Source organism: Anguilla rostrata, chromosome 8 (genome assembly GCF_018555375.3).
Source record: "Anguilla rostrata isolate EN2019 chromosome 8, ASM1855537v3, whole genome shotgun sequence".
NCBI classification, from domain to species: domain Eukaryota; kingdom Metazoa; phylum Chordata; class Actinopteri; order Anguilliformes; family Anguillidae; genus Anguilla; species Anguilla rostrata.
In genome coordinates, this window is record NC_057940.1 from 2,506,161 (window position 1) to 2,520,229 (window position 14,069).

Here is a 14,069-nt window from a genome sequence, read left to right on the forward strand (position 1 = left end):
GCACCTGAAGCATCGCGCTCAACCTGCACAAGTGTACACACAAAGCACGTTGTCCTGTCCAAGTTACTCTGCCAAAGCCATTCGAGCGATTTCTCCAGAACTACTTCAAAGTGCAGACTCGAGGCATTCCGCGTAAACATTAATCAACGTCACAGTTCACGACAAAAGTAGAACATTCCGACTGAGAACATTCCGGTCTTTATATTCCGAGCGCAATGGAGTGCTATTTATTCCCTGTGAACGTTCGGAGCGTCACGGCCTGTTTTTGGCGGATGTCAAGTGGGGGCTTTATCACGCAGAAGGGTGTTAAAGTGCTATAGACGAGTGTACTTTACGTCGGGCTTACAAAACGGTTTGTGTCTCCCCTACTGTCAGGGTGCAGCATGGGTAAGCGCGTGGACACCGGTCGCCATGGCAAACGCACTCCCATCTCCGCTTTTTTTACGATCACCGTTAATTTATTCATGGGAACCTCAGGTGGGCGGGGCTCGAAAATCTACACACTGTACGGGTAATTTCCCCAGGACTGTAACGTGCAGCCTTTTCTTATACACGGGGAAATCGACAAAAATAAAGGGGGTGTGAGTGAGGGGGATCTGGGATGTGGGGGTGCTGGGATCTCTGGCTCCTGAAGAGCCAGCCTCCCATAAACATCCTGTTTCTATTTACTTCTTTACAGGAAGCAAGGTGGGGGTGTCACAAAGCGCAGGGCACAGATGGCAGCGCCACAGCCTCTGCCGTGGGGGGGGGGGGCTCCGGCTCAGCTGATTGGCTGATCAGAGAGCGTGAAACGGAGCCACTGGGAGGGAAGGGGGGGGGGGTTTGACTCGCCTAGTTAGTGTCACTCACATAGGACTGGACAGGGACCTTTTTGGGGGGGGGGGGGGGGGCTGGTTGTGCACATGCCCATTCCTCAGTGCTAAAAAATACGACAAAACGATCAGGAATTGACTTCAAGCCGCCTGGAAGAAGGCCCCTGCTCTCCGTGACGCGCACAGAAACACAACAAATCTGCCTCTCCCCACAATGAAACACAAAGAGTCTGCGTCTCCCCAACACTTCTGAGGTCATGTCTCAAAACGGGACATTCCACGCATCCCAGAATGCCCCTTCGCAGGTTTAAGCAGCATCTCAACAGTGCCAACAGACGAGCTCTGTTCGCCCCCGTCAGACAGAACTCTGGTCTAAAAGGTGTGTGCAATGCGTGATCTTCACGTCTAAATACTACTTCCTAAAAAAACAACAGGCTACCAGTGTCTTATTACAGTCCGATACCGTCTAGCGATATCAGAGAGAGTGAGAACTGCTTTGTTAATAGCACAAGCAAACAAACGGATTGGGCGAGAACAAGGACAGGACAAGCATGTGTTGCATTTCATTCGTCGTGGGATTACACGCTCGCGTACGCAGACACCGAATCTGCAGTGTTCAATAACAATGCCTTTAACCCATTTCGCCTTCAATAAACAGCAAATTAAATTTTGCTGAAATCCGTTTTTGACGAGGTATTTTTTTTCTTAAATCACCCAAAGCAGCTTGCAGGAATACCTTCCTCTGTTAATATAGTTTCTATCATTATTATTATTATTATTTTTTTTTTTTAACCATAAGTGCCCCTGTTGTTCCACATGAGAATATCATATTTTAACAGGATCATCCCCAGGTCCAAACACCCGTTTCTGGGAAAAACACGTGAAATACAGGTTCATTTAAATCTTTACAACGGAAGAGTAAGTACAGCACGCATCTCAGTTCGATTCAACGCTTTAAACAAGCTCATCAGATCTACACAGATAGGACTTTACAACTTCCCTCCAACCTCCCCACAACAGGAAATGTGCATGAATTAGGCCAGGACATTAATGCTAGGAGTATTCTTCTTTGTCTTTTTTTTTTGCCTTTGAAAACCTACCTAACATACATTCAGCTTGGCACAGTGCAGACTAGTCTTAAGATATGACAGATGACAAACTGTGCAATAAAACAAGAGCTACACGTTAGAAGTCATAAAGGAGTTCATTCTCCCCCCAGAATGTCTAGATTGCACTCACTTGTCTTTTTGATGGTTTTTTTTTTTTTTTTTGTCTTGTTTTTGTTTTGAAAGGAAATCAGATTTCATTTAGGAAGAGAAAAGGGGATAAGGGGTAGAACTGTACAGGCCAGGTATATTTATATAATATTTATATATATTTATATATTTAATCTTCCTCCCAGCTTCCCCCTGAGGGGGGGAAAGTCCACTGCAACGGAATGACAGGTTTCTGCACAACATCCGCCTCCTCCTCCGAGACCATGTTCAGTCTTCAGCAACTGGAGAGAGAGAGAGAGGAGAGAGGAATAGAGAGAGAGAGAGAGAGAGGAGAGAGGAATAGAGAGAGAGAGGAGAGAGGAGAGAGGAATAGAGAGAGAGAGAGAGGAGGAATAGAGAGAGAGAGAGAAAGAGAGAGAGAGTAACCTTTTACACAAAGCACACTCAAATCACATTTACACTCCCCGTGACTTTTCAAAGGCCTTTTTAGGACAAACGCATGACTATCGAGATCTATTTCCAGCACAGTAGCCAGAGCCACTTTCAGCAACAGGGCTGTGGTTTCGCCAGGTAGCCGTACGTTCTGATGGACATCACTGCAAGGCAAAGGCAACCTGGGTCACGTGAAAGGGCATTACTTTAATCTGCCCACTTTTCTCAGACTTTGAGGACAGTGGAATATTTGGAACACTTTTTTTAATTTTTTTAAAGGGATTTCAAGGACTGCGGGAAGACCTGAGAGAAGGTCAGAGAGGATCCACAGGTGAAAATAAGACCTGGCTGACCTCACGTTTGCAGGTAAACAGACACTTTTCCACAGGTTTGCTTGGGTTCCAGCCCTACGCCCAGGTGACCAGTCACCTGTTCCATCTGATGAAGCAGCCACACATGCGTACGTCGTACATCTAGATCTGCGTTTACGCGCTGCATTGTGCATTCAGAGTAGACAGGAGAGCAAACGTAGCGCGCGGAGCTAAATCCTCTGCGCACCACGCCTGTGTACTGTCCTGGTCCTGCCGAACGAGCCACACCTGTGTGTGAGTTTCACCGCACGCCACACCTGCACCAGCGCCCTCGGGCTAACCCAGGGCAAGGTTTCAACACCGCTTAAAAAAAAAGGCCAATAAAAAAAATAATAAATAAATAAAAAAACTTGTCCTTACAGCTGGCGAATGAGTCGTGCCCGAGCATTCTGGGCCATCTGGCTGACCCGACGAGCTAAAATCTCATTTCGGGTGGAGCTCCGGTTTCGAATCCTGAACGTACCGGTCCCGACTGTGGCCGTGAGCCCCAGGGGAGAGAGCGTTTTAATTGGCTGATTTTTTTCACCAGCTCATGGAGGAAGAGCCAATAGGAAGGCACGCAGAGCTGCCCTCGGCGTAGCTCGGCCGAGGGGTTGCCATGGGAAACGGAAGCAGGGGACGGACCTCGGTGCAGAGAAGAGCGCCCCAAATTTACCACTTTAAAAAACAGACTCATTAAGGCTGTGGTGAACGGGCCTTCCCTTTAAATTGAGTTTAGAATGACAAAAAGTCTGATTGTGGGGGGTGGGGGGTGGGGGGGGGGGGGGTAGGGTGAGGACACAGCTGCAGGACGAGCTCACTGAGGTTCAGAACTGACAGAGGGGGGTGGGGGGTTAAAACCAAGAACCCTCCCTAAATATGGGATCAGAACCAACAAAATGGTGGGGTAAAACCCAAAACCCTCCCAAATCTGGAACATGAACTGAAGTAAAAAGAGCTGTTCTGAGTTTTGCTCGGTGCAGTTATACAGCTCTAACTCAGTAATCCTGCTTTGTGAAACACTCCCCCCCCCCCCCCAGGTGACTCATCCGGATTCGAAACGTCCACGGCGCAGTACTCACGGCTTCTCCTGCTTGCTGCCGCCCCCCCGGATGGCGACGGTCTGGCTGTTCTGGTAGAACCCGCCGCCGCGGGTCACGCCGGGGTGGGTGGGCGAAGCCACGGGCTGCTGGCCGGGCCGGATGGGTTTGGCTGCGGGGGAGGAGGAGGAGGAAGAGGAAGAGGTTTCCGTTTGGTTCTGAAATCCGTGTGAATTATCAGGACTCGCGCTCTGGTTTTTGGTCGACTTGGTTAGCAGGAGTTCTTTTCTAGGCTAGCGGAGTAACCCAAACACTTCCTGGTCTGGGAATGCCGTTAGCCAGACCTGGCTCATACAGCTTGGGGTGAATGCACTCATGTTCCTCCTACATAGTAATCCACTCTGGATCAGAAGCATCTACTAAACTAATGCCATGGTAATGGGGGTTGCCAGACCGGGTAGAGACCCACCAATCTGCACGGAGTTCACGAGAATCTACTAAACTAATGCCATGATAATGTGGTTGCCAGATCGGGTAGAGACCCACCGATCTGCGTGGAGTTCCTGAGCATCTACTAAACTAATGCCGTGGTAATGGGGGTTGCCAGATGAGGGGAGAGACCCACCAATCTGCACGGAGTTCCCGAGCATCTACTAAGCTAATGCCATGATAATGGGGGTTGCCAGACCGGGTAGAGACCCACCAATCTCCGTGGAGTTCCCGAGCATCTACTAAACTAATGCCATGGTAACGGGGGTTGCCAGACAAGGGGAGAGACCCACCGATCTGCGCGGAGTTCCCGCGGCGGGCCATGTTCTTGGCGCGCACCACCTCCTTGATGCGGTCCACCTCCTGCTGGTAGCGCTTGCGGTCGCGCGAGGCGTTCTCCTTCGCCTCCTTCAGCGCGGACTCCAGCGCCTTCACCCGCTCCGCCGTGGCCCGCAGCCGCTTCTCCAGCTTCGGGAGCTCGCAGCGCAGGTCCGCGTTGTCCCGCACCAGCTGGGGGGGGGAGGGGAACCAATCACAGAGCTCGCTCAGTCAGCGTTGTTGCGTGGAAAGACCACAGCAGCACAGAGAGGGGGTGAAGTCTATACAGGTGATTACAGTGCAGCTTTATCCACTCAGACCCTTAACGTTAGTACAGATAAGAAAATCATCAGCTGACAAAACTTTGAAAGTTTTCAGAAGAAACTTTATTTAAAAAGACTTCAGGAATTCCACTCATGCACGTTTACCTGCTTGTGGACCTTGGTGAGTTGTTCCAGATTGTTCTCCAGGAAGTTGATCTTCTGCTTCTGAGCAGCACTGCCTCCAGTGTCATCGGAGTCCAACTCCGTGCTCTGAGGAGAGAGAGAGGACGTCCGTCAATTCACATGCCAGAACGTCTGTTCTTCTAGGGCTTATTTATGTTAACTTAACCTTCCCTGATTTGGAAGGTCAGTGCCTGTGGTCTTCAATTAACAGTTCCCAACTTGGTCCTGGAGAGCGGCAGGGTGTGCTGGCTTTTTTAAATTGAGCAGTTAAAGCAGCTGATTACACACTTTAACTCACCTCACCTGGTTCTGTGGGTCTGAACTGATTTTATAGTGAAAACAGAAGTCAACAGACCCTGTGGCCCTCTAAGGACCAAGGTTGACCATCCCTTGTCTCAAGGGAGGTTGCAGTTCATTGCTAAATGGCAATGTGAGAGATTTCAAGGTTTGCCCAATTCTTCACAACAAGGTTCCTGAGATATTTTAGTAACTGCTGCTGGACAGACGTCATTGCCTACCTTCTTGACTCTAGTGGCCAGGTCCTGAACAAAGAGCTTCCTCAGATTGTGCAGAGTCTGGAGCTCCTTGGCCTGGCAGGGACACAGAAGGGGGGGGGGGGCAGTGAGAACAGACCCCCTAAACTCAGAACAGAACAATCCCAGAAGCCATTGCAAAAAGAGTGACACGCTTACCACAGTCTCCTCCAGGCCCTTCAGATCCTGTCTGGCCTGTTCCCTCCGGTCCTGCATCACTCTGTACACACACACACACACACACACACAGTAACGTGAACACACGCACGCACACACACACACACACAGTAACACACACACAAAAAGCTTTTCAAGATGATTTGCCAAAATATCTCAAACAATTAAATGAACAGGGCAAGGCAATGGGTGGAGCCAGATGCAGGGGGCGGGGCCAGGGACAGAGGCAGGGGGTGGGACTAGGGGGGGCGGGGCCAGGGACAGAGGCAGGGGGTGGAGCCAGTGGCAGGGGGTAGGGCCAGGGACAGAGGCAGGGGGTGGAGCCAGTGGCAGGGGTTGGGGCAGAGTCGGGTGGGGGGGGTTTTGGGGGGGGGTGACAGGTACGTACGTGAGCTCATGCAGCTTGCGGCTCTTCTCCTGGTCGGCCGCCTTCAGCTTCTCGTGCTCCACCCTTAGGCGCTCCTGCTCCAGCACCGTCTTCTGGTTCAGACTGCAGAGGACAGGACACGCAACGCCAGGGGGCCTTAACACCGCCACCTCAGAACTACAAAACCCCTTAACACCGCCACCTCAGAATTACAAAACCCCTTAACACCGCCACCTCAGAACTACAAAACCCCTTAACACCGCCACCTCAAAACTACAAAACCCCTCAACACCGCCACCTCAGAACTACAAAACCCCTTAACACCGCCCCCTCAGAACTAAAAAACCCCTTAACACCGCCACCTCAGAACTACAAAACCCCTTAACACTGCCACCTCAGAACTACAAATCCCCTTAACACTGTAAACGTGTGCTCAGAACCCAGGACCCCTTAGCACCACAACCTCAGAACTACAAAACCCCTTAACACCACCACTTCAGAACTACAAAACCCCTTAACACCGTCACCTCGGAACTACAAAACTCCTTAACATTGTGTACTTATAACCCAAGGGTCCAGAACCCTAAAAATGTCCCCACACCCAGATAAGAAAAGGGCCCTAAGGCCTCCACCCAGTACCCATATAGACGCAACAATCACAGAACACAGAACAGTCTCTGAAGGTGAAGAAAATCAGTAAGAGAGCAGAGACAGGATGAGACAGGACAGCACTGAGGAGACCCCCAGATATCAGACAGGACCCCCAAAGCGGGGCCGTGTGGGACAGAGAGAGAGAACCCCCAAAGCGGGGCCGTGTGTGACAGGGAGGAGGAGTCTTACTCCTGCAGCTCGGTGATCAGCTTCTCCTTCTGCTCCAGCTCGTCCCGCAGGCTGCCGATCTGCTTCTGGTGAGCCTCGCGGTGATTCTGGATCTGCTTCTCCACCGCCTCCTGCAGGGGAAACATTTAACCGTTACACACTTCCTGTAGGCCAAGCAACAGGGGAAACATTTAACCGTTACACACTTCCTGTAGGCCAAGCAACAGGGGAAACATTTAACCGTCACACACTTCCTGTAGGCCAAGCAACAGGGGAAACATTTAACCATTACACACTTCCTGTAGGCCAAGGAACGGGGGAAACATTTAACCATTACACACTTCCTGTAGGCCATACAACAGGGGAAACATGTAAATGCTTAACCCTTACCAACTTCCTGTAGTCCAAACTACAGGGGAAACATTTAACCCTTACACACTTCCTGTTGTCCAATCTATGGGGGAAATAGCCTTTAAATGTACTTCCTTAACTTGTGATTTCTGATATTCACTCAGTATGAAGTAAAACCTGTTTTTCCCATACTAACATTTTCAATGTTCAGCACCTGCCATTACACACAGTTTTTGTTCACTCTTACAGTTGCAGTGTTTCAATTTGCTTTTTAATGGTATGAACATATGCAGGCCAATGGCATTTGAACGCTGAGTTGCGTAATTAATCACATCATACCTTCACTTCATTGGCAGTCTGGACCTCGCTCTCCTTCTCCATGGCATGGACTTTCTCTGTGAGGGAAGAACATCTCACCGTCATTCTCCTTTTCAACACTAGGGGGTGCATATGAGACGCAAATGCAGTGGCATTCTAGCACTAAGGGGCAGTACACTTGATAAGAAGCTGAACTTGGCTGCAATTGAAGGTTGCAATTGTAGAGTGTAAGACCTGAATAAGGCGGTTGGCATCATTGGGTGAGGTAGGCACAGTTTTATGTCTGGTGGAGTGTGGTTGCGTTTCTCTACGGACAGCAGGAGACTGGCACACGCGTGTGGCACAGGGCACGTGGGCACGGCGGGCAGGCCCGGCCTTACCCTGCGCGCCGATCTTCACCAGATCCTCGTTCAGGGAGTCCACGGTCTCCTCCAGCTGCCTCTTCTTCTGCTCCACATTCTGCAGGTACTCCGTCAGGGACTTGATCTTGGCCTCATGCTGGGAGGGGGGAAGGGGGGGTTAGAGCGAGGTGGGGGGGGGGAGGGGGGAGCATGGGGGCACTGTCATGCTGAAACAGGAAAGGGACTTCCCCAAACTGCTGGGGAAGCACAGAATCTTCTAGAATGTGATTGTACGTACCAGACCAAGGGGTGCGCAGATACTTTTGGCCATGTAGTGTATGTAATTACACATCTGTAATATCACTGTTACTGCAGCATTGTGTACTTGCGATATGCGCAGCTGGCAGGCGGTATGCGCAGTGTACCTGTGATATGCGCAGCTGGCAGGGGGTATGCGCAGTGCGGCGTACCTGCGATATGCGCAGCTGGCAGGCGGTATGCGCTGTGCGGCGTACCTGCGATATGCGCAGCTGGCAGGCGGTATGCGCAGTGCGGCGTACCTGCGATATGCGCAGCTGGCAGGCGGTATGCGCAGCGTACTTGCGATATGCGCAGCTGGCAGGCGGTATGCGCAGTATACCTGTGATATGCGCAGCTGGCAGGCGGTATGCGCGGCGTACCTGTGATATGCGCAGCTGGCAGGCGGTATGCGCAGCGTACCTGCGATATGCGCAGCTGGCAGGCGGTATGCGCAGCGTACCTGCGATATGCGCAGCTGGCAGGCGGTATGCGCAGCGTACCTGTGATATGCGCAGCTGGCAGGCGGTCAGCTCCCTCTCGGTCTCCTCCATCTTGTTGTTGCTCTCGGCCTGCGAGGCCTCCAGCTGCCGGCAGCGCTTCACCATCGTCTTCACCTCCGACTTCATCTTGCTGATGTAGAGCCGCGCCACCGTGAACTCCTCGTCTATCAGCCCGCTGCCCTCGTGTTGCTACGGGAGACGGATGGGCCGGGGGGGGGGGGGCAGAGGCACAAATGATGTCACTACGTCCAACCAATCAGCTCTCGAGCAGACACATAAAAAAACATGGTGAAGTCACCCAGCAAAGGATTTCCCCCTGATTTTTTTTGGGACTAATCAGGAACTACTGATTTTAAGATATTAAATGTAAGCACACACTCACACGCACACACACACACACAAACACAGTCACACAATAACTCTAACAGCTCAAAGCAGGAAAGAACCTTCAGCAATAAAGAAAAAAACAAGTGGCCCCAGAAATATTTAGGAAAAGTATTTCCTGATTAGACATGGAACAACCTGGAAAAACAGGAACACGCCCCCTCGTCGGGTGGGCGGGGCTTACCTTAATGTCGTTGCTGCCCACGGCGATGCCGATTTCGGTCAGGTCCTTGAGGAGCGATGACATCATCTCCGTCACCCTCTTCTTCTGGTGGCTGGTCATCTCTTTCAGCTTCTGCAGCTCTGAGTCAATGGAGGACAGAACGGTCTGGAAAAGAGAGAGAGAGAGAGGGAGAGAAAGAGAGAGAGAGAGATAGGGAGAGAGGGAAACAGAGAGAGAGGGAGAGAGACGACAACACAACGTCAAAAAACTCAAGACTGCTTCAGGTTGTATCTTCAGGCCATAACCTGAAGCGGGTCAGAACCGGTTCAGAACACAGCGCACAGCACCAGTTGGTTACCCTGGTAACCCCCGGGGTCTCACCGATTTCTGGTTGAGCTCCTCGCTCAGGATCTCGAACTCCTGCGTCTTGTCCTCCACCTCCTGGCTCTTCTGGTCGTAGTTGACGGCCAGCTCCTCCAGGGCCTGCAGCACCTCCTTCACCTCCTCCTTGGAGGCCTCGTTCTCCGCCTGGAGCCGGTTCAGCTCCGTCTGCAGGTTGTCATAGTCGCGCCGGGAGGAGGCCAGCAGCTGGGGGGGGGGCAGAGCACATGCATATTTACAGCACACACACACACACACACACAGAAACACGCACACACACACACACGCACACGCACAGAAACACACACACGCACAGAAACACACACACACACAGAAACACACACACACACGCACATACATACACACGCACACACATACACACACACACACAGAAACACACACACACACGCACACACATACACACGCACACACATACACACACACACACAGAAACACATACACACACAAAAAATTGTTTTCTATTCTATGAGAAGAGTAAAAATGGGCGGAGCTCTGATTGACACTCACCAGTAAAAATGGGCGGAGCTCTGACTGACACTCACCAGTAAAAATGGGCAAAGCTCTGATTGACACTCACCAGTAAAATGGGCGGAGCTCTGATTGACACTCACCAGTAAAATGGGCGGAGCTCTGATTGACACTAACCAGTAAAAATGGGCGGAACTCTGATTGACACTCACCTCGTCCTGATCCAGCATCTGCTGTTTCAGCTTCTCAGCCAGCTGGCTCTGCTGGTTGATCTCATCATCCTAGAGAACACAGAGAAAGCACAGCCATTACACACAGCTGTTAGACAGCACAGCTGTTACACACAGCTGTTACACAGCACAGCCATTACACACAGCTGTTACACAGCACAGCCATTACACACAGCTGTTACACAGCACAGCCGTTACACACAGCCGCTACACAGCACAGCCGTTACACAGCACAGCCATCACACAACTGCAAACAGCCATTACAGAAATCCTGGGGAAGGAACACTTCATTCACCACAGCACTCAACAGAAAAACAAAATCCACTTATCCCTTGCTGTCTGCAAGTACTCATTCCATCAGTAAATGAATGTAGCCCTGTAAAACACTTTGGTGCTCTTTTACGTGCAATACTCCATTAGCCCACAGGGGGCGCTGTCTCACCTTGTCGTCCAGCTGCTTGTAGAGCTTGGTGATCTCGGCCTCGCACTTGTCCTTCTCGGCGTCGGTGAGCCGAACCCCGGGCACGCCGGGCGTGGAGGCGGGCTTCTCGTTGTTCACCACGTTGTCCAGGGCCTGGAACTCGGCATTGGCCTTCTCCTTATCGAACTGCTCCGCCACCGGCACGCTTTCTCCTGCAGGGGGCGACACAGAGGTCAGCCCGGCCGAGCTCGCCCGAATGGGACAAACCCAACTGAAGCATACCGTACGTCCACACTGCCAGGTAATCATTCCGTGAGGATTTGTGCATCTCGTCAACTTGAATGAATGAGAAGACCAAACATTCATTACCTACTGCCATCTACTGCCTACAACATGCACTGCAACTTATTTATTTAACGGTTGTCTTTATCCAATTACACTTACACAACTGGCAGCAAATGCAGCAAATGCACACAAACACAAGTCCAAATGCAGCAAATACACACAAACACAAGTCCAAATGCAGCAAATGCACACAAACACAGGGTCAAATGCAGCAAATGCACACAAATTCAACATCAAATGCAGCAAATGCACAGAAACTCAACACCAAATGCAGCAAATGCACACAAACACAGGGTCAAATGCAGCAAATGCACACAAACTCAACACCAAATGCCTCAAATGCACACAAGCAGCAGGGGGATTTCAAACGGAGTCGCACACTGCCGGTCTCCTCCCCCCCCCCCCCCCCGTGCGTCTCTCACCGTTGCGCCAGCGGTTCAGCTCGTTCTCCAGCCACGTCACCGTGTTGCGCAGCGTCTTGTTCCTCTCCTTCTCCCGTTCGTACTTCTTCTTCCACTGCTCGGCCGTCAGCTCCATGTTCACACACACTGTGTTCTTGATTGTCTTTGCCCTGCAGTTACAGAACACCGGGTGTCACATGTGATGTCGCAGACACCCGAAATCTCACTTGTGATGTCATAAACCCCAACCGCTTCCTTCACGGCACTGCACACCTCAACATTACACTTGTGACATCACAAACACCAGACATTTCTGTTTGTGATGTCATACAAATCAATACTGTTTTTGTGATGTTACAGTAAGTATGACGTGATGTTACAATAAGTACGTATTTAATTTGTAACGTCACAAACATTAAGAATAACCTTTGTGACATCACAAACAAACAAAAAAAAAAAACTACAAAAAAATCCTGCATTACTGAAACGAAACATGCCTTCCATTTGATAACCAGGCCCTTTTGATTTAGCTTGACAGGCTACAGTAGTACTGTACGTTCAGTATGCGTGGTGAGTGGTTTGGGGACCTGGTCATGTACGTTCAGTATGTGTGGTGAGTGGTTTGGGGACCTGGTCATGTACGTTCAGTGTGTGTGGTGAGCGGTTTGGGGACCTGGTCTCACCTCTGGCCGAACATCAGGGTGGTCTTGGTCTCCGCCTCGTTGTAGGAGGAGGGGGAGCAGCAGATGACGATGGTGGTCCTGCAGTTGCCCCCCAGGGAGTCCTGCAGGATCCTGGTCATCTTACTGTCTCTGTACGGGACATATGTCTGAGAGAGAGGGATTATTAATGAGGTGGGGGCATTACACTCACACACCCGCACACTCGCACTCACCCACACTCACACACGCACACGCACTCACCCACACTCACACAAGCACAAGCACTCATACTCACTCGCTCTCACACACAAACACACATACACTCACTGACACACACTCACACACATGCACAGACACATACACACACACACACACACACATACACTCACACGCACACACTCACACGCACCGACACACAGACACACAGACACACAGACACACACACCCGCACACTCGCACTCACCCACACTCACACACGCACACGCTCACACACACACACACCAGCACACTCGCACTCACCCACACTCACACACGCACACGCTCACACACACACACACACTCACACACCAGCACACACACACCCACACTCACACACGCACACTCGCACTCACCCACACTCACACACGCACAAGCACTCATACGCGCTCCCTCTCACACACGCACACACGCACACTCGCACTCACCCACACTCACACACTCACGCACACTCACACACTCACACACCCGCACACTCGCACTCACCCACACTCACACACGCACAAGCACTCATACGCGCTCGCTCTCACACACGTACACACACACACACACACACACACACACAGACACACAGACACACACCCACCCACACACACACACACAGACACACACCCATACACAGCAGTGTACTCACAGAGCCTTCTGCCAGGGCGGAGATGACGTTTCCCAGGGATGAGAGCGACTTGTTGATGTTCTTGGCCTCGTCCAGGACTGCCCCCTCCGCTCCGGTTTTACTCACCTGCAGAGACACACACACACACACACCTCACACTCAGGCCTACACCCTCAGCACAGGTAAGGGAACATTAATGTTCTCCAGGTTCACCCATGTGAAAGGGCATTGCAATGCCATAGGTTGAGTGATCTGAACGCTGTACAGTCTCACAATGACTCTAACTGTACCTTGTTTGAGTGACATGAGCTCTGGGTACAGTCGGACAGTGCCTGTACCTAGTTTGATTGACATGAGCGTTCGGTACAGTCAGAGAGCACCTGTACCTGTACCTAGTTTGAGTGACATGAGCTCCCAGTACAGTCGGAGGGTTCCTGTACCTGTACCCAGTTTGAGTCATCTGAGCTCTTGGTACAGTCGGACAGTTGCTGTACCTAGTTTGAGTGACATGAGCTCTGTACAGTCAGAGAGCGCCTGTACCGGTACGTAGTTTTAGTGATCTTAGCTCTTGATACAGCTGAAAAGCACGTGCACCTGTACCTAGTTTGAGAGATATGAGCTCTGTACAGTCGGACAGTGGTTGTACCTAGTTTGAGTGACATGGGCTCTGGGTACAGTTGGACAGTGACTGTGCCTAGTTTGAGTGACATGGGCTCTGGGTACAGTCGGACAGCGACTGTGCCTAGTTTGAGTGACATGGGCTCTGGGTACAGTCGGACAGTTGCTGTACCTAGTTTGAGAGATATGACCTCTGTACAGTCGGACAGTGACTGTGCCTAGTTTGAGTGACATGGGCTCTGGGTACAGTTGGACAGTGACTGTGCCTAGTTTGAGTGACATGGGCTCTGGGTACAG

The 14,069-nt window shown here is 51.2% G+C and overlaps 1 protein-coding gene across 1 annotated transcript in view; it reads right to left on the reverse strand.

The window, feature by feature from the left end:
• Positions 1–880: 880 nt before the first annotated feature.
• The window catches only part of LOC135260520 (kinesin-1 heavy chain-like), a 31,472-nt gene continuing 18,283 nt past the window's right edge, over positions 881–14,069 (reverse strand). Inside the window, exons 9-26 of the mRNA XM_064345801.1 lie at positions 13,176–13,280; positions 12,308–12,453; positions 11,646–11,794; positions 10,900–11,090; positions 10,440–10,508; positions 9,739–9,945; positions 9,379–9,522; positions 8,811–8,999; positions 8,050–8,167; positions 7,691–7,746; positions 7,022–7,131; positions 6,203–6,304; positions 5,797–5,857; positions 5,623–5,694; positions 5,087–5,191; positions 4,634–4,850; positions 3,894–4,023; positions 881–2,310 (exon numbers count right to left, since the gene is read on the reverse strand). Of these exons, the coding sequence (XP_064201871.1) occupies positions 2,304–2,310; positions 3,894–4,023; positions 4,634–4,850; positions 5,087–5,191; positions 5,623–5,694; positions 5,797–5,857; positions 6,203–6,304; positions 7,022–7,131; positions 7,691–7,746; positions 8,050–8,167; positions 8,811–8,999; positions 9,379–9,522; positions 9,739–9,945; positions 10,440–10,508; positions 10,900–11,090; positions 11,646–11,794; positions 12,308–12,453; positions 13,176–13,280 (2,178 nt within the window). The 3' untranslated portion in view covers positions 881–2,303. The remainder of the gene's footprint in view (positions 2,311–3,893; positions 4,024–4,633; positions 4,851–5,086; positions 5,192–5,622; positions 5,695–5,796; positions 5,858–6,202; positions 6,305–7,021; positions 7,132–7,690; positions 7,747–8,049; positions 8,168–8,810; positions 9,000–9,378; positions 9,523–9,738; positions 9,946–10,439; positions 10,509–10,899; positions 11,091–11,645; positions 11,795–12,307; positions 12,454–13,175; positions 13,281–14,069) is intronic.